Here is a 24,019-nt window from a genome sequence, read left to right as displayed (position 1 = left end):
CTCAACTATTGTTTCAACACGTTTCTGTAGTAATTAATTATATAGTTGACATACTGTATTGACGAAGGTTGTGACAATTAAAAATACAAGATTGAGACCTGCCAAAAACACTCTGCGTAATACAGCCTCAACAAAAAATGCTCAATTTGCCTCTTGCCTACGTGATCACTTAGGTGTGTTGGCACATTTTTTTGCAATTAAATATTTGATTTGATTTGATTTTTTTGGGGTATAGGTGTGCGTACGTGGTTGTTATATGATGCGCCTTGTAGTGTTCCCTTGTCAGCTCAACAGTGCTGCTCTGCCATGCTGTGCTGCTGCTGTCACACGCCGAGACTCTAAATTTTTTCCTCTTTATTTTTTAACTTGAGTGGCACCTAGGGACTTAAATTAAGGTAAGTGGAGAGGAAATACAGTGGGTGATAAGTGGGGTGAGTGAGAGGCGAGCGAGTGCTTAGTGAGAGGTGGAAGATGAGTAAAATATGCCGGCGCGGGGAGTCGGTCCTATTCTTATTACTCCAAGTTTCTCTTTTTGGTGCTCGGGACTCCTCGCTGATTCTCCTCTGGAGTCTCCTTCTGCCAACTTCAGTTCAAGTTTCGAGTGAGGTTTAATTTCTGGTGCAGCACAATGCTGGATTAGGTTAAATTTCATGTGAAAAATAGTGTTGTACAAAGGCCTTCATCAGATCAGCTGTGGGTGAGGAGTTGCCTCATCACTGGCAACCAAGTCCCACTCAGTATTACCACGATTTTGGGCACATATATAAGCCCCTTGTAAAGCAGTATCTAGGCCATTGTTACGTATTCCGTGGAAATATTAAGCGCTAGGTATAAGGAATGAGTCTAAGAAGAGCATAAATGAGTGAAGATTGTACTCGTTCCTGTCGTGGGTAGGGAAGATTTCTCGGTAATTTTTTTTTATAGATTGGTGAATAACCATTTGTCTCATCTTAAAGTAGTACCTAGTCAGATGAGATATCTCTATCCTTTCGTGGTCATTATGGATCCTTTAATGAATTCTACGTCAATATAATTCACAACCAGAGTCATCACATATGGTTTTCTTCAGAGCAGGATTTTCCTGTAACTTAATTTTCTTTGTTATTCTCATGCTGTGACAGTATTCTTGTGCAGGTGCGTGTAATTTTAAAGAAGTAGCAATAATTATTGTTAGAAAATAATTGATAAAAACTATAGGACTAAAGTACCTTAAATGGGAATTAGGTTATGAGCTCAGTTAAATTGTGATCACCCATGATAAATGACAGCCTTCTTATTTAACCCAAGAAAACCAGTCATTGTGAACCTAAGTGCTGCAGCAGTTCTCTCAGCTCCTGCTAGGTGGGTCCTCTAACCCAACCAAGTTATGCAAGCTGTTAGCTTAGATGACAAACAATTCAAGTAATAAATAATTGAATGATCACCTTCAGCCTCTTTTGAAAATTAATAAAACCTAACAACCTAATGTAACCCAACATAATCTAATGTAACCTCACTAAGCAAAACCTAATTTTCTCCATGACCCTTGCTTCCATTCATTGAGAGTTGGCAGACACAGTGACTGATAAAAATAATAACCACTGATTGGCCCAGACATGGCATTGGAGCCAAAATAGACATTTTTTTGCTAATATCTTCCAAACTCAAATTTTACATAAGAAATAACACTTCCATGGTGTAGATAAGTTGTAAGAATCATAAAAGGTACAATAATACCAGGGCTCCACCGAGACCAACATTCAATAATAGTCACAGTTTGTTTCACTCGTCCACAAATCTATTCCCAAACCAGTATTTTCCAATATCCTTTATAAATATAAATTTGTCAGTCTGCATCTATTTTGTATTCATCATGGCAAGATACAGTGGAACCCACGCTTAACGATCACCTCCCACTGCGACCAATTATGTAAGCGTATTTATATAAGTGCGTTTGTACGTGTATGTTTGGGGGTCTGAAATGGACTAATCTACTTCACAATATTCCTTTTGGGAACAAATTCGGTCAGTACTGGCACCTGAACATACTTCTGGAATGAAAAAATATCGTTAACCGGGGGTCCACTGTATTTGCATTATTTATGCTTATCTTCCACTTGCAAACTTGTCATATTTCCCACATTTTGCTTTTTCCTAGAGTATAGGTTCAAGGCTTTTAATAAATTTTCACATGAAAGATTCCTTTTACAGTGGATTACATAGTCATTTTTCTCTTGAGCTTTCCAGTGCATTTATATACAGTACAGTGATACCTCTCATATCAGAACTATACGGGCCGAGACTGGTTTGGGAACACAGAGTTTCCAGATACGTGAGGGGGGGAAAATTGCACATCTGTACCGTCACATCGCCAACCATACCCCCATCGTATTGCCATCAGCGACGGCGTTGTAGGTTTAAAAAACGAGTCCAACGTCGTCTGGCGGTGGGACCAGACACTCTGGGCTCGAGTAGCTACCTCCTGGATTTCACAGACCACAGGACCATAACTTTTCCAATGGGCTGTGAACAGTTCTGGGTGCAACACTGATTCTGCAATCTCTGCATCCATCAGAGATTGCACACCAGGGTCGTCTTCATCACACACTATCCAGTCCTGCACATTGTCTTCTGTAGTTTTCCCCCAGCCTTGTACCAACCTGCATTCACATGCAACAATATTTCCCACTTTTTTCTAGAGTAAGCACATTCCTGGACCTCTCTGGTGCCATACACAAGATAGCTAGGACAAAACACACCTGTAATAATGCTAAAAGGAAGGCAAAGAGCACGGCTCCTAGTGGCCAACTGGCACACTAAAGTGCATGCCAAGTTTGATTCAGCTTTCTGCCGTATCCGAATGGTTGTTCGGATTTTTCGGTAATTTTAGAATTTTGCCCTTTCCCAGGACCTGTTCAGATATTGGCGAGGTTTGGATATTGGCAGGCCGGACATGGGAGGTATCACTGTATATCCATTCTGTAGTATGGAGACTGGAATTCTACCACGTAATCCAGATGGGGTCTCACTGGACTCCTGCTACTTAACCCTTAAACTGTCCAAACATAGATCTACGTTTTTTCAACATTTGAAAGTATGTAAAAAAAAGTAGATCTTTTTTTTTTTTACATTTGAAAATGTGTAAAAAAAACTTTGATTTACTTTTTTTTATATATATATTTGAAAATATATAAAAAAACGTAGAGCTACTTTTGGAGCATTACGCATGTGAACGTAGATCTGCTTGGACAGTTTAAGGGTTAACAAAGGGGTAGGGCCCAACCCTTCCTCAGAAAAACTGCCAAAAATCAAATATTTCAGTTAATGTGACATTATTTCAGGCCACTTCCAGTCTGAAACCAATCCAGATTATCCCCATTTCACTACTGTAGTGTCTTTTGGGCCATGAATTGATACCAAGATGATACCAATAAAACCATAAAATTCACTCTAGAAAATGCTGCAGTTGTTATTTTAACCCAAACACAGGGTTGGAGGTTTGCTGTTTCCATCATGCACTGCATGGGGCAGGATTTATTTTTATACTGTGCGCACTCGCGACACACTCATGTCTAGGCCAAAATTTACAAATCACAGCATATTTAAAGGAACTATGATTATGATGTAGCTCTGTCTGTGACACTGGCTTTGGTGTAAACCTGTGTGAGTGAAAGGGTTATGCTTCCTGATATAAATTCAAGCAGTTTTAATCTTTTTATGGATGCTTCAGGTTTCTGCTTACCGTAACTTCCAAGCCTTTTCCATATTCTGTGTGATCAAGTTCTGTAGTATTTATAAGTGAAGACAAATGTTATAAAATTCTGACATGTTGGAAAAAAACACACATGCAGTATGTCATCCTTTATTGACAATGTTTTGCCCATACAGTGGGCTTTATCTTGTCATGAACAGATTTGTTTGTGACTTGATAAAGCCCACTGTGTGGGTGAAACTTTGCCAACAAAGGATTACATTATATTGCATTTGTGTCTTTTTCCATAGTTTCTAGGGGCCAGAGTAATTTTCATTCCTAAGGATGAGGACTGCACTTATCCATATTGAAATGGATTTGCCACTTTTCAGACTACATTAGTGAATTCAAATCTTGAAATTCATTGGTATCATTTAAGTCTTGTTTAGCTATACTGTACTTATGTCCACAAATATAACCCTTAAATTGTCCAAACTTAGATCTACGTTGACGTGTAGTGCTCCGAACGTAGATCTACGTCCAATTTTACATGCTTTCAAATGGAAAAAATAAAGGTCGGAGTGCAACGCATGTCAACGTAGATCTACGTTTGGACAGTTTAAGTGTTCCCTTTTATTGTGATTTTTTCATAGGATATGATCCATAACAGGTAGCTAGCTCACAAGTTTCTATTTACATATTTCTACTGTAGCAGATATAAGGAAAATGTCCCATCTCTCTCCTCACCTGAGGACTAAACTGAGGCACTTTTGGTGTGAGCCAAACTACCACATTATGTACAGTAGGATATATTCATAAGAAGGCACTAAACTCGTAGTCATATAACACTACAGTATTACACTACAATATCACAGAGCTATGAGGTTTAACCTTTTAACTGTGTCCATGCTAGTATGCAGGTGATGACTATCTCTCCGACATACTAGCACAATTTGTCTAGCCTTCAAATATGCCGCCTGCCAATATTTTTGACCTTAGCTCAATTGTTTCAGTTTCTTACAATCTCCTTGTGCCATTGGAAAAACATCTAAGACCAGGCAGGTCCATTCAGTGCATCATGGAGTAACCCTGCCTAATTAGCATAAGTAAACAATAAAATCAGGACCTGTTGTTCCAACACCAACTTTTTACCAGCAAACAGGTTGTGAAGCTGTCTTATTCAAATTTATTTAGTTTTCATAATACGTACTGTGAAATTCAACCCAAATGCACACTTGTGTAGATTTAACCTAGGGTAACCCAGTACAGTGGACCCCCGGTTTTCAACTGGTGTGGAAATCGTACAACTCGGATTTCAAGCACTTTTTTCGGTGAAATTCCCCCCCCCCCCCAGATTTTCGTGCATTGGCTCGGAAATCGACAGTACCCAACGCGTCTGCCTGGGCCGCTCATACGTTCATGACGCACTCTTGGGCACATTAAATGTCTTATTTTATGTTAATATAGAAATTTTCATTAATCCATCGATGATATTTTCTTCAATAGTACTAAGAAACACGTTACATAGCATATAAACATGCCTTTGTTACTCATTCACTAAGTGTGTCCTAGTCTTAACGCCATAGTAATACTAATAGTGCGTAATAATACTCTTGGGCACATTAAATGTCCTATTTTATATTAATATAAACATTTTCATTAATCCATCTGATATTTTCTTCAGTATTATGTAAGAAACACATTACATAGCATATTTCAACATCTTACCAGAAGATATCAGAAACACTGCTGGAACAAGTGTAAACTAGACAAGTATCTTCACCAGGTGCCAGATCAACCAGGCTGTGGTGGATATGTGGGGGCAGCAGGCCTCCAGCAGCAACAGCCTGGTTGACTAGGCAAGCACCAGATGAGCCTGGCCCATCAGAGAGTAGATAAACTCTCAAAACTCTTCAAAGGTTTATCAAAGGTATATAAACATGCAATGTTTATATGCTATCAAGGGGTTGAGTGGAGGGTAAACATTGTTTTCTCTGGTCCAGTTTCAGAGAAAACGTGTATGAATCTGTGCTGGCCCAGTAAACGCCCTTAACCCTTTCAGGGTCCAGAGGCCAAATTTCAGAGTGTGCACCAGTGTCCAAGAATTTTAAAAAAGTAATTTTATTTTTTCTTATGAAATGGTAGAGAATCTTTTTCTGAAGGTAATAAAACAAAAAGTACGAAATTTGATAAAAAATTTATGAAATTATGTTCTCGCGAATTTTGATGTGTCAGTGATATTTACGCATTTGCAATTTTGCCGACTTTGACTCCCATTTTAGGCCAATTACCTTATTCCAGTCGACTAAATTCTTAGCTGTTTCACTAGTATTACTTCTATTCTATCGATTGAGCACAAGAAATCGCCAACTCAACTGTTTCAACTACAAATTAAAGTGATCTGAAATTGGTAATTTGGCCAATTTAGTGCAGAGTTCAAAATATTCCAGTTTCAAAATAGGGTCAAGAATAAATACTGCAGACATTCCTGGCACTAAACTAACATTTCCTCTGTTCATTAGTTGCGTTTTCAGGCTTTACAAATGAATTCCATTTTGAATTTTTATTCGCATAATGAATTTTTATTCAAACCAAAAAAAATAGATTTACTGTCATGCAATATAGTATTGTAATAATTGTATAAATAATATCAGCATATTTGTGAATGTATATTACACCCACCAGCTGGCGTGTATTAGACGTGTGAGGTCATTTGTTTACTCTTGAACATCGGCAAAAATTTGACATTTCCGCTACTTTGAGCTCAGTTTCAAGCCATTTCTAGTATTAAAACCAATCAAAATCATCTTTATTTCTGTAATATATCTTTCATTCTATCAAATGAGACCAAGAAATCGCAAATACAACTATAAAAAACATAAGAAAACACACTTCAAAGTTGCTGTTTTAATCGTAAATTACGGTCTCATTTTTTCCTCATGCACTGTGTGCTGCAGGATTTGTTTTATGTGGTGCACACATACCACATAGATGTATTCTTTCATATCTAGGCCCAAATTTACCACTCGCAGCTTATCAGAATGAGCTGAGCTCGTGGCATAGGTCTGTGGTTTGGACCCTCAATGTAAAGCCGTAGATCTACGGCACGGACCCTGAAAGGGTTAATAGTACATAAGGCTTTTGTTCACAATTCTCGGCATGAATTATTCATTGCTTCTCTTTGTTTGTGATGGCATCTAAAGGTAGTTGTTAGAAACAGTTAAACTCAATGAACATGGTATGTCCATGGTAATATGGCTGTAGGCCACAGTGTATGTAGCTATACGCCTGGCATGTAGTCCCTTTGGGACTACAAATAAGTACGTACTACTCACCAATAAAGGTATGCAATGTTCATTTATCATTAAAATTAGTCATTTATATTTATTTCTCATTGTTTTCTGTATGTAAAACTATAGTTATTCTCTATAAAATGTATTTTTTGTTAATATTTTTGGGTATCTGAAGCGGATTAATTGGATTTACATTATTTCTTATGGGAAATGTTACTTCGGTTTTCAGTCATTTCGGATTTAGGCCAACCTTCTCGAACGGATTAATTACGAAAACCGGGGGTTACTGTATAATCACCCAGTGTGACTTATTTCCATGAGTACATATTACACTTCGAAACAATTGTAATACCATAGATATTCCTTGTATATGGTGTTAAAAGACTGAATCATTAAAAAATGAAAACCAAAAAAATATGCTCCAATTTATACTGTACTATATATATTCCAAGTGAAGTAATGTTGGGCTCTGTATTTTCCCATAGAAGTGTTGTTAATATTTATACAGCCTCTCCTCACTTAATGACAGAGTTCCGTTCCTAAGACCACATCGTTAAACAAATTCATCGCTAAGTGAGGAGGATACTGTAATGGTAGTGGGTTTGTGTCAACCATCTTTGATGTTATTTTAATGTCACCTTTCACCATTTATAACATTTCTGGTGTATTTTTAAATGTTTATACAGTAGTATACTGTGTATTGAAATAAACAGAATAGAGGAAATCAGCTCTAACATACATTTAGGTATGCATTCTGGTCAGAGCGCCCATCGTAAGTCCAAGTCGTCGGTAAACGAGTACATCACTAAGTGAGGAGAGGCTGTATAGTATTTACTGATGACGTCTAAATTCCTAGCTGTATGATGACACTACCAAATTCATAAAGAAAAATCAGTCAGTGTGATAGGATTATGAAATGTTATTGGCATGGGTGTATGCAATTTTTGTATCCTGGTTATTATACTTGCCAATGCTAGTTTGATGCACTTAATACATATGGTAGAAGAACTAGATTTTAAAGTGGAGAACAATAATCTGGTTATTATGCTTATTTGTGAACCACCACCAGGAACAGCAGAGGAAATTAGAGTAATCTTGCAGGTTGGATATTTTATTGTAGTATATAAATCTTTTAACTTTGCCCTGCACCTTTCTTTATGAATGCCTGGTATACATGTACTTCCTGGTATTCAATTCCCTAACCTGAGAAAAGGAGAGATTGAGTAGAGGTAATGATACTGACTTTACAATTTTAAGGTTAATAAATTGTTACAATACAGTGGACCCCCGCATAACGATCACCTCCGAATGCGACCAATTATGTAAGTGTATTTATGTAAGTGCGTTTGTACGTGTATGTTTGGGGGTCTGAAATGGACTAATCTACTTCACAATATTCCTTATGGGAACAAATTCGGTCAGTACTGGCACCTGAACATACTTCTGGAGTGAAAAAATATCGTTAACCGGGGGTCCACTGTATTTCTTTTCTAGAGTCCGTAAGTGCAAATTGGTGGGCCAGGAAGTGCAAGTGGCAACAGCATAATGGCGTCCCAGGGTTACAGCGCGGACGAGTCCAGTGCTGATCGTAATGTTGAAATCTGGAAAATCAAGAAACTAATAAAGAGCCTGGAAATGGCCAGAGGGTAAGTCATTGGAATGTTAGAAATTCATTTTTATCATAAAGATTGATTTCAAGTTATTTTCCCGTAGTTCTGCTGTACTTTACTCGAGGATTTTATTCACTGCTTTCTCTCTACCTGAAAAAATTATGGATTATTGGATTTTAGAAACCTAAAGGTTTAAAGAATTATTTTACACAAAACACCTAGCTTCCCAAACTAAGTGGTGTATGTACTACTAAATAAACAACTGATAGTAATAGGGTTCATATAAAAAATTATAATGCTTACAGTTCTGGAAGTAGGAATTACAGTGCCTACACTCTGGAAAGGGGTGGGGATGTTGAAGTTTGGAGGGTAATTTGAAGAATATCTGCTCACTACTGGCAAAATAAATGTTGAACAAAAGATGGTGAATGTATTATTTTGTGGGAGGGGGTGTCACCCTACCTTGAGTGGTATGCTTAAACTAACAGGAAAATGTTGACAAAATTAGTTGGAAATCTATCTCTGTGAGAATTAAGAAATTGTTCAGATGAGAGAGAACCAAGCATCTACATTTTTCTTATAGTATATATTGCACAGTACTGTATTATCACTTAATATAGTTCCACAGTATATGTTATAACCTCGTGTATTAGTGCCATAAATCTCTGGCATTAACCTAGTAACAGCAAGGAAAACCCTGCAGAAATTTCCAATTGTTTATAATTGACAATGAAAAATGGGAAAAAAATATTAAATGCTACTTCCCTGATTTTTTTAATTCCTCTACTCGGGATTATATTATAGGTACAGTATGTACAGTAAATGTTTTTCCTAGACTGTTCTCTTGTTTGTACTAAATTGATAATTTATGAAATTATAGGGAGCTAGTACATTTGTACTTTTATATAGATTTATTTTTATATATAGACATATTATGAGTATCAGACAACATACAGTATTGTATTAATTTGTTGGGGATTGAGCTGTATAAGTCAAGTTAGTTTCTTGAAAAATAAGAAAATTTAAAGGGGGGGAAGACAAATTTCCCTTTAGAAAATCATTGGTATACCTTGGCAGTGTATATACTACACTGTAATATATCTAATAGCAGATATGTCTTTCAAATTTAAATAAAATGTTTAGAATAATTCAGTACCACTAATACACCTTGGGAATTTTCCACAAAATCCCAGTTGCTGACTTGCACTACTTTAAAAATTACTGTTTTTTCCTAGAAGTCTAAAAAAAATTATTTTTTTCTTCTGAAGTGGTAGAAAATCTTTCTTTGAAGGTAATGACACCAAAAGTATAAAAATTTATGGAAAACTCATGAAATTTCACAGGTGCAGAGCTAGTGGTCTGGGTGTAATTTATGCATTGGCATTTTCATAGACTTTGAGTCCTATTTGAAGTCAATTCTATTGCTTCATTTGACCAGATTCTCAGCTATTTCACTAGTGTACCTTCTATTCTGTCAGTTGGGTTCAAGAAACCACCCATTCAGCTATTATAACTACTATGTAAAGTGTGCAGAAGTCAGTAATTTGGCCAATTTTACACAAAATTAAAAAAAATACTACCAAATAAAAAATAATGCAAAATAAACACTAGACATTGATAAATTAGACACGTATGCAACTCTTGGGTATCTTTATTGAGGAAACGTTTCGCCACACAGTGGCTTCATCAATCCATACGTAGGAGAAACTTGAACAGGAGGAGAATGAGGTAATGAGTCCCTCAACCTTGAGTCGATGTGTTCAGTCCATCAATCATTTTGGGTTTCAAAGACCATATTTCTTTCATATCATATGTTGACATTAGGAAATAATGATTGAAACATGGAGAGATTTGGATTTGGGAAAGTTATTATTAACAAAAACATTGGACAGTTTAATGTGTTCATTGGATGCCCATAAAAAAAAAAACTGAGCCATCAAAATGTGCCAGTAAGGAAGCCCTCAAAAGTTTAAAGATTATTATATAATCACCATGGTAGTATTTGTCCATCAGTTTCTTTTGAAGGCAGTGCCATGGTGGGTCATTGTAAGTGTCCCATTTCTCATTACATATACATTACATTACATATTTAATTGTGTGTACTATACGTATCTGTATATTGTGATTGTTGTCTTGTCTCGGAATGCTTTGGACAAGTATTAGGAAGAACGATTTTAACAAATGACCGATGTACTTGAAAGTATTTTGTTCACTTTCAATTACTTTTCTATATATTTGATTGATATTTGATACTCTGAATTTTCGTTTTATGTAACCCTATACTGTAAGCTGTATATATTTTTCAGGAATGGTACCTCTATGATTTCGCTCATCATTCCCCCGAAGGATCAGATTGCTAGAGTTAGTAAGATGTTAGCAGACGAGTTTGGCACAGCCTCAAACATCAAATCCAGAGTAAACAGATTATCTGTTTTATCAGCAATCACCTCTGTACAGCAAAGGCTCAAACTCTATACTAAAGGTGTGCAGAATTTTTATTATTATTATTATTATTATTATTGAGCGTGTAAAGGTAGTAAGTTGAAAGTGAACATAGAAAAGAGTAAGGTGATGAGGGTATCAAATGATTTAGATAAAGAAAAATTGGATATCAAATTGGAGAGGAGGGGTGTGGAAGAAGTGAATGTTTTCAGGTATTTGGGAGTTGACGTGTCAGCGGATGGATTTATGAGATTCTATGGGAGATTCTAAAGAAAAATTGCAAAGGTTAGTGGATGAGTTTGGGAATGTGTGTAGAGGTAGAAAGTTGAAAGTGAACATAGAAAAGAATAAGGTGATGAGGGTATCAAATGATTTAGATAAAGAAAAATTGGATATCAAATTGGGGAGGAGGAGTATGGAAGAAGTGAATGTTTTCAGATACTTGGGAGTTGACGTGTCGGCGGATGGATTTATGAAGGATGAGGTTAATCATAGAATTGATGAGGGAAAAAAGGTGAGTGGTGCATTGAGGTATATGTGGAGTCAAAAAATGTTATCTATGGAGGCAAAGAAGGGAATGTATGAAAGTATAGTAGTACCAACACTCTTATATGGGTGTGAAGCTTGGGTGGTAAATGCAGCAGCGAGGAGACGGTTGGAGGCAGTGGAGATGTCCTGTCTAAGGGCAGTGTGTGGTGTAAATATTATGGTTTATTATGCAGAAAATTTGGAGTGTGGAAATTAGGAAAAGGTGTGGAGTTAATAAAAGTATTAGTCAGAGGGCAGAAGAGGGGTTGTTGAGGTGGTTTGGTCATTTAGAGAGAATGGATCAAAGTAGAATGACATGGAAAGCATATAAATCTATAGGGGAAGGAAGGCGGGGTAGGGGTCGTCCTCGAAAGGGTTTGAGAGAGGGGGTAAAGGAGGTTTTGTGGGCAAGGGGCTTGGACTTCCAGCAAGCGTGCGTGAGCGTGTTAGATAGGAGTGAATGGAGACGAATGGTACTTGGGACCTGACGATCTGTTGGAGTGTGAGCAGGGTAATATTTAGTGAAGTGATTCAGGGAAACTGGTTATTTTTATATAGTGGGACTTGAGTCCTGGAAATGGGAAGTACAATGCCTGCACTTTAAAGGAGGGGTTTGGGATATTGGCAGTTTGGAGGGATATGTTGTGTATCTTTATACGTATATGCTTCTAAACTGTTGTATTCTGAGCACCTCTGCAAAAACAGTGATAATGTGTGAGTGTGGTGAAAGTGTTGAATGATGATGAAATTATTTTCTTTTTTGGGATTTTCTTTCTTTTCTGGGTCACCCTGCCTCGGTGGGAGACGGCCGACTTGTTGAAAAAAAAAAAAAAAAAGGTTAACCATAGAATTGATGAAGAAAAAAGGGTGAGTGGTGCATTGAGGTATATGTGGAGACAAAAAACATTATCTATGGAGGCAAAGAAGGGAATGTATGAAAGTATAGTAGTACCAACACTTTACTTTGGGCGTGAGGCTTGGGTTGTAAATGCTGCAGCTAGGAGACGGTTGGAGGGAATGTGTGGTGTAAGTATTATACAGAGAATTCGGAGTGTGGAAATTAGGAGAGGGTGTGGAGTTAATAAAAGTATTAGTCAGAGGGGTTGTTGAGGTGGTTTGGTCATTTAGAGAGAGTGGATCAAAGTAGAATGACATGGAGAGCGTATAAATCTGTAGGGGAAGGAAGGCGGGGGGTAGGGGTCATCCTTGAAAAGGTTGGAGGGAGGGGTTAAAGGAGGTTTTGTGGGCAAGGGGCTTGGTCTTCCAGCAAACATGCGTGGGCGTATTAGATACGAGTGAATGGAGACGAATGGTATTTGGGACCTGGCGAGCTGTTGGAGTGTGAGCAGGGTAATATTTAGTGAAGGGATTCAGGGAAACCAGTTATTTTTATATAGCCAAACTTGAGTACTGGAAATGGGAAGTACAGTGCCTGCACTTGAAAGGAGGGGTTTGGGATATTGGCAGTTTGGTGGGACATGTTGTACATCTTTATACGTATATGCTTCCAAACTGTTGTGTTCTGGGCGCCTCTGCAAAAACAGTGATTATGTATGAGTGAGGTGAAAGTGTTGAATACCTGGAGTTTACCTGGAGAGAGTTACGGGGGTCAACGCCCCCGCGGCCCAGTCTGTGACCAGGCCTCCTGGCGGATCAGAGCCTGATCAACCAGGCTGTTACTGCTGACTGCACGCAAACCAACGTACGAGCCACAGCCCGCCTGGTCAGGAACTGACTTCAGGTGCTTGTCCAGTGCCAGCTTGAAGACTGCCAGGGATCTGTTGGTAATACCTCTTATGTATGCTGGGATGCAGTTGAACAGTCTCGGGCCCCTGACACTTATTGTATGGTCTCTTACCGTGCTAGTGACACACCTGCTTTTCATTGGGGGGATGTTGCATCGTCTGCCAAGTCTTTTGCTTTCGTAGTGAGTGATTTTCGTGTGCAAGTTCGGTACTAGTCCCTCTACGATTTTCCAGGTGTATATAGTCATGTATCTCTCCCGCCTGCGTTCCAGGGAATACAGGTTCAGGAACCTCAAGCGCTCCCAGTAATTTAGGTGTTTTATCTCCGTTATGCACGCCGTGAAGGTTCTCTGTACATTTTCTAGGTCAGCAATTTCACCTGCCTTGAAAGGTGCTGTTAGGGTGCAGCAATATTCCAGCCTAGATAAAACAAGTGACCTGAAGAGTCATCATGGGCTTGGCATCCCTAGTTTTGAAGGTTCTCATTATCCATCCTGTCATTTTTCTAGCAGATGCGATTGATACAATGTTATGGTCCTTGAACGCGAGATCCTCCGACATGATCACTCCCAGGTCTTTGACGATGGCGTTTCGCTCTATTTTGTGGCCAGAATTTGTTTTGTACTCTGATGAAGATTTAATTTCCTCGTGTTTACCATATCTGAGTAATTGAAATTTCTCATCGTTGAACTTCATATTGCTTTCTGCAGCCCACTGAAAGATTTGGTTGATGTCCGCCTGGAGCCTTGCAGTGTCTGCAATGGAAGACACTGTCATGCAGATTCGGGTGTCATCTGCAAAGGAAGACACGGTACTGTGGCTGACATCCTTATCTATGTCAGATATGAGGATGAGGAACAAGATGGGAGCGAGTAATGTGCCTTTTGGAACAGAGCTTTTCACCGTAGCTGCCTCGGACTTTACTCTGTTGACTACTACTCTCTGTGTTCTGTTAGTGAGGAAATTTAGATCCATCGACCGACTTTTCCCGTTATTCCTTTAGCACGCATTTTGTGCGCTATTACGCCATGGTCACACTTGTCGAAGGCTTTTGCAAAGTCTGTATATATTACATCTGCATACTTTTTGTCTTCTAGTGCATCTAGGACCTTGTCGTAGTGATCCAATAGTTGAGACAGACAGGAGCGACCTGTTCTAAACCCATGTTGCCCTGGGTTGTGTAACTGATGGGTTTCTAGATGGGTGGTGATCTTGCTTCTTAAAGCCCTTCAAAGATTTTTATATGGGATGTTAGTGCTATCGGTCTGTAGTTCTTTGCTATTGCTTTACAGCCCCCTTTGTAGAGTGGGGCTATGTCTGTTGTTTTTAGTAACTGTGGGACGACCCCCGTGTCCATGCTCCCTCTCCATAGAGTGATAGGGGCTTCTTGCAGTTCTTGATGAACACGGAGTTCCATGAGTCTGGCCCTGGGGCAGAGTGCATGGGCATGTCATTTATCGCCTGTTCGAAGTCATTTGGCGTCAGGATAACATCAGATAGACTTGTGTTAACCAAATTCTGTGGCTCTCTCATAAAAAATTCATTTTGATCTTCGACTCTCAGTCTGGTTAGCGGCTTGATAAAAACTGAGTCATATTGGGACTTGAGTAGCTCACTCATTTCCTTGCTGTCATCTGTGTAGGACCCATCTTGTTTAAGTAGGGGCCCAATACTGGACGTTGTTCTCGACTTTGATTTGGCATAGGAGAAGAAAGACTTTGGGTTTCTTTCGATTTCATTTATGGCTTTTAGTTCTTCCCGCGATTCCTGACTCCTATAAGATTCCTTTAGCTTAAGTTCGATGCTTGCTATTTCTCTGACCAGTGTCTCCCTACGCATTTCAGATATAATGACCTCTTTTAGCCGTTCTGTTATTCTTTTCCATCGCCTGTAAAGGGAGCGCCTGTCTCTTTCTATTTTACATCTACTCCTCCTTTTTCTTAGAGGAATAAGCCTTGTGCATACATCGAGTGCCACCGAGTTAATCTGTTCTAGGCATAAGTTGGGGTCAGTGTTGCTTAGTACATCTCCCCAGTTTATATCGGCTAGGGCTTGGTTTACTTGGTCCCACTTTATGTTTTTGTTATTGAAGTTGAATTTGGTGAATGCTCCCTCGTGACTAGTCTCATTTTGTCGGTCTGGGGCTCCGCGCATACATGTCTGAACCTCAATTATGTTGTGATGTGAGTATATTGTTTTTGATATGGTGACATTTCGTATCAGATCATCATTGTTAGTGAAGATGAGGTCTAGTGTATTCTCCAGTCTAGTAGGCTCTATTATTTGCTGGTTTAAATTGAATTTTGTGCAGAGATTTAAAAGCTCGTGTGAGTGTGAGTTTTCATCAGAGCTGCCTCCTGGTGTTATTACTGCAACAATATTATTTGCTATATTCCTCCATTTTAGGTACCTTAAGTTGAAATCCCCCAGGAGCAAGATGTTGGGTGCAGGAGCTGGCAGATTTTCCAGACAGTAGTCAATTTTTAACAGCTGTTCCTGGAATTGCTGGGATGTTGCATCCGGAGGCTTGTAGACTACCACAATGACTAGGTTTTGGTTCTCGATCTTTACTGCTAAAACTTCCACTACATCATTTGAGGCATTAAGCAGTTCTGTGCAAACAAGTGACTCTGCAATGTACAGGCCAATCCCCCCCTTTTGCCTGTTCACTCTGTCACATCTGTATAGGTTGTAACCTGGGATCCATATTTCGTTGTCCAAGTGATCCTTTATGTGGGTCTCAGTGAAAGCCGCAAACATTGCCTTTGCCTCTGCAAGCAGTCCACGGATGAAAGGTATTTTGTTGTTTGTTGCTGGCATTAGACCCTGAATATTTGCAAAGAAGAATGTCATCGGACTGGTGGTATTGTTGGTACTGGGGGGGGGGATTTTTTTTCCGTCGTTAGTATCTGTATCTGTTGGTTTGGAGTGGAGGCCATCGACTGTGGTTCCACTCCAGGAATGACTGGATTTGGTGAACGATTTCTGCCATTTCCTGCCAGTTTTTTTCCTTCCTGGCACTAAAAAACCTCCCCCTCTTGAGTGGCTGTGGCTACCTAGGTTTTCCCATGGCCTGGATGTTTTGTATCTTTTTGTCCCCTTTAGATGGTGTGCCTGGCAATTTAAGTTATAGCACAGTCTTTCCTGTACTGAATGAAAGTATTTTCTTTTAGGGGATTTTTTCTTTTTGGGTCATCCTGCCTCGGTGGGAGATGGCCAACTTGTTAAAAAAAAAAAAAATGTTGAGAAATACATAATTAGTGATTCATGTGTGTAATACAGATTTGTTATAGACTACTGTTATTGTTAATAGTTTCTCTAATCTTGCATGCATAAATTTATCCAATTATTTTTAATAGCATAATTGCATTCATTCTCTGATGGTTTGAAAGAGGAGTTAGTGTTAAATCTAAAGGAGAAGTTATGATCTAGTAACAGTTATATGACTTGGCTTGGAATTGTACTTAAGTTTAATGTAGAATTAAGAATTTATTAATAGTAGTGAAGAGGTACAACTATTTACAGCTGAAATTTTTGTCCCTCTTAAAAAACGTGAGGTGAGGTTCTGACCAGAGCCTTGGTAAGATGGGGAAGGAAGAAGGGTGGGAAAGGATGGAAATTTGGGTAAAGGTTGGGATGGTGGAGGAGGAGGGATGATAAAGGTAAGTGGCCTGTCCACTTTGGGCAAGTTGTGCAGATGAACTGCAGGTGCCAATGTCGATGTGTGAGGGTTGCTGGAAGCAGCGGTGAGCAGCTGATGAGGTGAGTAGGGTTGTACTGCAGGAGGCAGGCAGGAGACGGCTGGAAGGGCCGAGATGGCAGCTAAATTATGGTCGATTGGTGCCACACCCCAACTTTAGCCAATAGCAAAATGCTGGGGAACTCAGCTTCACAGTGATTGGTAGATTGCAAGCTTGTTATGTAGGTGGAGGTGAGCCATTTAGCAGAAATTTGAACTTCTTTCTTGAGAGGTTTTCAGTTTCAAATGGGTTAATGGTGCTTGTTAGGGTTGCTGATGGTTTGGAGTATTGCCCTGATAGTGGTGAACCCAGGATCGTGAGTGAACTTGACAGCTCCGTCCTGGAGTCTCTGGGAGAGTTCAGGGCCAAGCATTGCATTCTTGTATTGGTCATTGGCAAAGAACCAGTTCCTCATCAGGGTCTGGAATGGCCACAGGAGGGCTGGTGGTGGTAGTGGATGATAAGGCGTTCCTTGGGCCGAGGCAGTGCAAGTTACAACACCAGGTTGTGGTGGAGTAGGTTTCTTGGCTGGCGGTGGCTGCGTTGACAGTCGAGGCCACTGATTGGTTGGTTGCAAGGGTGGGAGATAATGGCGGTCTCTCATTGGTGGGTGTCACGGTAGGTGGTAGTGGTGGTGGTGGTGGTGTGGAGATATTGACAGTGCTGATAGTGGCTTGAATGATGTCTGACAAAGGTGGAGATTCGGGGAATATGTTATGCTGGGCATGTTCAGTTTGAAGAATTCATTAATGGTGGTGTTGAATGGCCCAGGTGCAGCTATATTGTGTACATGGGCGTACATGATGCAGTATAGAATTTTGGACGACTCGCCAGCAGGAATCAGCAGTGATGTAGTACTAGTGGAAGATGCAGTATAATTGGCTTTGCGGATCTTGGTGGTATCTGCTTGGAGCTTGGTAATAGCAGCATATGTTGTTGCTTGAGCAGTGGTTTTCTTCTGTTGTTCTAGTTGTTTCTTCAGTATTTCACAACTGTTAGGACACTTGGCAGCAAGGGTATGGTGGAGTGGTGATGGTGCAAGACTTGAAATCATGTCCTTCTTTGCTGCAGGTAGAGCAGAGCTTAAAGTACAAACTGGAAATTGTTCTCATTGAAAACCGAACACTGTGTAAAAAAAAAAAAAAAAAAAAAAAGTAAAGTATTTATCACAGTTCGTACATAATGGAATGGAATTTAACACAGTATTAGCAAATTTTCCCTGTAATTATTTGAATATGTTGCAATAACCATGTTTGTCAGGTTTATTTTCTATTTTTTAATTTTTAAACTGGGTTCATTTTACTGCAGTGTTGGGAATTGTGTTCTTTATCAATCATAGCAGGTTCAAACCAAACTGTATATGATGTAATTTGTCGGGTTGGCATTTTGACTCTTAGGTGCCAAATACACACACATTCATTCATTTGCCAGTACAGTATCAGAATTGGGGCCTGCTTTTAAATCTTGGTTGAAGGCATATTTTTTTTTTTTCTAGATCAGGATCATGGTGTTACTCTTGAATATAAACTTTAATATTCCTTTTAATCATATTTATGGCTTGGTCTGAAAGTGATTGTGAATTGGCTAAAAGAACAGGCACTCAAGAATGATTAAATTTCAAATTATTATTATTATTATTTTTACACTTTCACTGTAATGAGTTTTACAGTGATTTGTGTGGGTATTCAAGATATAGCTATACAATAATTGTATATGCTCATAGTTGATAGTGGGGAAAGTGTGTAAATAAGAATTACGCAGTGAGGTTGGCAGTGAGAAAAACTGGAATGAGTGTGTTTCTATCATCCCTCCTTCCAAATCTTTTTTTCAACATTGCTACATTCCTCTGGCTTTTTCTTAGTAAAAATGCTAGACCAAAAAAAAGTTTCATGCAACACTACTTAAGGGTTTAGTGTTTTTTTTTTATTTGTTGTTATTTTTATTGTTTATAAAATCAAGTTTTCTTTGGTATACTGTGTATTTGGTGCTGATTTAGTGTTCTGTTTGTCTGGTAAAATTTAGGTGAGAAATGTGGTTCTTGTCATTATTGTGCTTACACTGAGATGTTTGGAACAGCCAAAATTTTCTTGCATGTTGTTAATTGCATTGAACATTTTCTTAAAAGTCAATTTTCAGAACCATGACAGCCATGTTAAATAAAGGTCATTGACATGAATCAAAAATATCATAATTTGTATATTGGATGAAATATAAAATATGGTTTGCATTTCCAGCAATGCAGGATGTTCAAAAAGTTTTTTGGCTTAGTGAAATTGTGACTTTCTCCATCAGACAAACACTTGAGATCATTGTTACAACCTGTGTGGTGAAAGATTTTAAGAAAAAAATTCTTAAAACCATTCAATGATTTTAATGCCATTTAAATATTTACTTTTTTAAATGTACCAATTTGATCAAACCTTTTCAGATTTATTTTTCCCCAATTTCATGCATGTATTAATTCTAAATATCTCCATTTTAGTTCCGCCCAATGGACTAGTTATCTACTGTGGTACCATTGTTACAGAAGAGGGAAAGGAAAAAAAGGTCAACATAGATTTTGAACCTTTTAAACCAATCAACACATCACTTTACCTTTGTGACAATAAGGTTTGTTCACCCCAGTGTTGTTGTCTGCCATTGCTTACATTTAAAAAAAGAAGAAAATATGTAATTTATGAATTGTTTATAGAGAAAAGATAGAGGTAAGTTGTAAGGTACTCTTGGCAGATTTGTCAGTATGCATGTTACAAGAAATGCAAAGGGATCGATGTATGTGCATTGGAATTGTGTTTGTTGAAAAGTGTGGAATGTCAGTGAATAGATTGTGTACAATGAATATATAGAAAATGTTCACTTTTTGTATGAAGGTTGACACACACACATGGAGTAAGGGGTTTGTTTTTCTTATAGTTGGAAAGTGGATTATAAGTACTATAGTAGAAAAACATTACAAAAATTATGTTAATTGTCTTACAAAAATGTTTTTTATAAGTCCTGGAGGTCCAAAGCTAAGTACACCTACCATCCTACTTACAACTGAGTTTGGTTCTGACCTACCGGTTGTAAGTCAAAATGGACACAAGTCGAACCTTAAATTCTCAATGTGGATACTTCAAAAATTAAATCTTAATCTTGTAAAGCAATTATTCTTTTATATGTAGAAATCACTTCAATCTGTTCATTATTATTGATTGGTTTTCACAAAATAGGTGAATAACTTGCTTCCGAGATAATAGCCGAAAGCACACGCATACCCAAGTACTTGGGAAATATTTTTCTTCCAGTGTTTTTGTAAGCTACAAGTATCTGTTAGTTTGCCCTCATGCTAGATCCATTTTCTCTCATAAGAGTGATGAAAGAAGGGATAATATGCCTTATGGTTGGTGGTGTTCACAAAGTCCCTTTGCTATCTGTGCAGCAGGCCTTCATATTATGCTAGATAATATTTATTCTGGCACATTTTTTTGTTTCTGTGCTATTGATATTTTGCCTTATGTCATAATAGATCAATTGTAATAGGTAAATAAGCCTTATTTTGATATTAGCATAAGAATAGAACATTTTGTCGGCTGCTCTCTCTTGCTTGTGACAGCACTTCTACCCAGAAGGTTCCTGATTGGTTCTCCGATTCTGTATTAGCTACATAGTATCGTATGTTACTTTTTACTAGATATTTTACTGCTGTATATCGGCATCACTCTCTTCTCTCCTCTCTTCTCTCCTCTCTTCTCTCCTCTCTTCTCTCCTCTCCTCTCTTTTCTCCTCTCCTCTCTCCTCTCCTCTCTCCTCTCTCCTCTCTTCTCTCCTCTCCTCTCTCCTCTCCTCTCTCCTCTCCTCTCTCCTCTCCTCTCTACTCTCCTCTCCTCTCTCCTCTCCTCTCCTCTCTCCTCTCTCCTCTCTTCTCTCATCTCTTCTCTCATCTCTTCTCTCCTCTCTTCTCTCCTCTCTTCTCTCCTCTCTTCTCTCCTCTCTTCTCTCCTCTCTTCTTTCCTCTCTTCTCTCCTCTCTTCTCTCCTCTCTTCTCTCCTCTCTTCTCTCCTCTCTCCTCTCTTCTCTCCTCTCTTCTCTCCTCTCTTCTCTCCTCTCTTCTCTCCTCTCTTCTCTCTTCTCTCCTCTCTTCTCTCTTCTCTCCTCTCTCCTCTCCTCTCTCCTCTCCTCTCTCCTCTCCTCTCTCTCCTCTCTTCTCTCTCTCCTCTCCTCTCTCTCCTCTCTTCTCTCTCCTCTCTCTTCTCTCTTCTCTCTCTTCTCTCTCTTCTCTCTCTTCTCTCTTCTCTCTCTTCTCTCTCCTCTCTCTTCTCTCTCCTCTCTCTTCTCTCTCCTCTCTCTTCTCTCTCCTCTCTCTTCTCTCTTCTCTCTTCTCTCTCTTCTCTTCTCTCCTCTCTCCTCTCTCTTCTCTCTCCTCTCCTCTCCTCTCTTCTCTCCTCTCCTCTCTCCTCTCCTCTTTTCTCTCTCTTCTCTCTCCTCTCTTCTCTCTCCTCTCTTCTCTCTCCTCTCTTCTCTCTCCTCTCTCTTCTCTCTCCTCTCTCTTCTCTCTCCTCTCTTCTCTCTCCTCTCTCTTCTCTCTCCTCTCTCTTCTCTCTTCTCTCCTCTCTCTTCTCTCCTCTCTCTTCTCTCCTCTCTTCTCTTTTCTCTCTCCTCTTCTCTCCTCTCTTCTCTCCTCTCTTCTCTCCTCTCTCCTCTCCTCTCTCCTCTCCTCTTTTCTCTCTCTTCTCTCTCCTCTCTTCTCTCTCCTCTCTCCTCTCTTCTCTTCTCTCTTCTCTCTACTCTCTCCTCTTTTCTCTCTCCTCTCTTCTCTCTCCTCTCTTCTCTCTACTCTCTCCTCTTTTCTCTCTCCTCTCTTCTCTCTCCTCTCTTCTCTCTACTCTCTCCTCTTTTCTCTCTCCTCTCTTCTCTCTCCTCTCTTCTCTCTCCTCTCTTCTCTCTACTCTCTCCTCTTTTCTCTCTCCTCTCTTCTCTCTCCTCTCTCCTCTCTTCTCTCTCCTCTCTTCTCTCTCATCTCTTCTCTCTCCTCTCTTCTCTCTCCTCTCTCTTCTCTCTCCTCTCTCTTCTCTCCTCTCTCTTCTCTCTTCTCTCTCCTCTCCTCTCTTCTCTTCTCTCCTCTCTCCTCTCCTCTCTCCTCTCCTCTTTTCTCTCTTCTCTCTCCTCTCTTCTCTCTCCTCTCTTCTCTCTCCTCTCTTCTCTCTCCTCTCTTCTCTCTCCTCTCTCTTCTCTCTCCTCTCTCTTCTCTCTCCTCTCTCTTCTCTCTCCTCTCTCTTCTCTCCTCTCTCTTCTCTCTCCTCTCTCCTCTTCTCTCCTCTCCTCTCCTCTCTTCTCTCCTCTCTTCTATCCTCTCTCCTCTCCTCTTTTCTCTCTCTTCTCTCTCCTCTCTTCTCTCTCCTCTCTCCTCTCTTCTCTTCTCTCTCCTCTCTTCTCTCTCCTCTCTTCTCTCTCCTCTCTTCTCTCTACTCTTTTCTCTCTCCTCTCTTCTCTCTACTCTCTCCTCTTTTCTCTCTCCTCTTTTCTCTCTCCTCTCTTCTCTCTCCTCTCTCCTCTCTTCTCTCTCCTCTCTTCTCTCTCCTCTCCTTTTCTCTCTCTTTTCTCTCTTTTCTCTCTCTCTTTTCTCTCTCTCTCCTCTCTTCTCTCTTCTCTCTTCTTTCCTCTCTCTTCTCTCCTCTCCTCTCTTCTCTTCGCTCCTCTCCTCTCCTCTCTCTCTCCTCTTTTCTCTCTCCTCTCTCCTCTCTTCTCTCTCCTCTCTTCTCTCTCCTCTCTTCTCTCTCCTCTCTTCTCTCCTCTCTTCTCTCTCTCTTCTCTCTCCTCTCTTCTCTCTCCTCTCTCTTCTCTCTCCTCTCTCTTCTCTCCTCTCTCTTCTCTCCTCTCTCTTCTCTCCTCTCTTCTCTCTTCTCTCTTCTCTCTCCTCTCTTCTATCCTCTCTCCTCTCCTCTCCTCTCCTCTTTTCCTCTTCTCTCTCTTCTCTCTCCTCTCTCCTCTCTTCTCTCTCCTCTCTTCTCTCTCCTCTCTTCTCTTCTCTCTCCTCTCTTCTCTCTCTTTTCTCTCTCCTCTCTTCTCTCTCCTCTCTCCTCTCTCCTCTCTCCTCTCTTCTCTCTCCTCTCTCCTCTCTTCTCTCTCCTCTCTCCTCTCTCCTCTCTTCTCTCTCCTCTCTTCTCTCTCCTCTCTCCTCTCTCCTCTCTTCTCTCTCCTCTCTTGTCTCTCCTCTCTCTCCTCTCTCTTCTCTCTCCTCTCTCTTCTCTCTCCTCTCTCTTCTCTCTCTCTTCTCTCTCCTCTCCTCTCTCTTCTCTCTCCTCTCTCTTCTCTCTTCTCTTCTCTCCTCTCTTCTCTCCTCTCTTCTCTTCTCTCTTCTCTTCTCTCTTCTCTCCTCTCCTCTCTTCTCTCTTCTCTCTTCTCTTCTCTCCTCTCTCATCTCTTCTCTCTCATCTCTTCTCTCTCATCTCTTCTCTCTCATCTCTTCTCTCTCCTCTCTTCTCTCTCCTCTCTTCTCTCTCCTCTCTTCTCTCTCCTCTCTCCTCTCTTCTCTCTCCTCTCTTCTCTCTCCTCTCTTCTCTCTCCTCTCTTCTCTTCTCTCTCCTCTCTTCTCTCTCTTTTCTCTCTCCTCTCTTCTCTCTCCTCTCTCCTCTCTCCTCTCTTCTCTCTCCTCTCTTCTCTCTCCTCTCTCCTCTCTTCTCTCTCCTCTCTCCTCTCTTCTCTCTCCTCTCTCCTCTCTCCTCTCTTCTCTCTCCTCTCTTCTCTCTCCTCTCTCCTCTCTCCTCTCTTCTCTCTCCTCTCTTGTCTCTCCTCTCTCTCCTCTCTCTTCTCTCTCTCTTCTCTCTCCTCTCCTCTCTCTTCTCTCTTCTCTTCTCTCCTCTCTTCTCTCCTCTCTTCTCTTCTCTCTTCTCTTCTCTCTTCTCTCCTCTCCTCTCTTCTCTCTTCTCTCTTCTCTTCTCTCCTCTCTCATCTCTTCTCTCTCATCTCTTCTCTCTCATCTCTTCTCTCTCATCTCTTCTCTCTCATCTCT

The 24,019-nt window shown here is 40.0% G+C and overlaps 1 protein-coding gene across 3 annotated transcripts in view; it reads left to right on the top strand.

Annotated features, from left to right (window-relative positions):
- The first annotated feature begins 236 nt into the window (after positions 1 to 236).
- The window catches only part of eRF1 (eukaryotic release factor 1), a 49,851-nt gene continuing 26,068 nt past the window's right edge, over positions 237 to 24,019 (top strand). For 2 of the 3 annotated variants that reach the window (XM_070094954.1, XM_070094952.1), the window contains exons 1-4: positions 237 to 395; positions 8,458 to 8,609; positions 10,880 to 11,055; positions 19,511 to 19,638. In XM_070094954.1, coding sequence (XP_069951055.1) covers positions 8,509 to 8,609; positions 10,880 to 11,055; positions 19,511 to 19,638 — 405 coding nt within the window. In that variant the 5' untranslated portion in view covers positions 237 to 395; positions 8,458 to 8,508. Of the gene's footprint in view, positions 396 to 8,243; positions 8,286 to 8,457; positions 8,610 to 10,879; positions 11,056 to 19,510; positions 19,639 to 24,019 lie in introns of those variants that run through there. The other variant, XM_070094953.1, reaches the window with a different exon arrangement.

Source organism: Cherax quadricarinatus, chromosome 48, assembly GCF_038502225.1.
Source record: "Cherax quadricarinatus isolate ZL_2023a chromosome 48, ASM3850222v1, whole genome shotgun sequence".
NCBI classification, from domain to species: Eukaryota; Metazoa; Arthropoda; class Malacostraca; order Decapoda; family Parastacidae; genus Cherax; species Cherax quadricarinatus.
The sequence above is the reverse complement of the archived record's forward strand: the minus strand, read 5'-3'. Positions and strand labels throughout refer to the sequence as shown.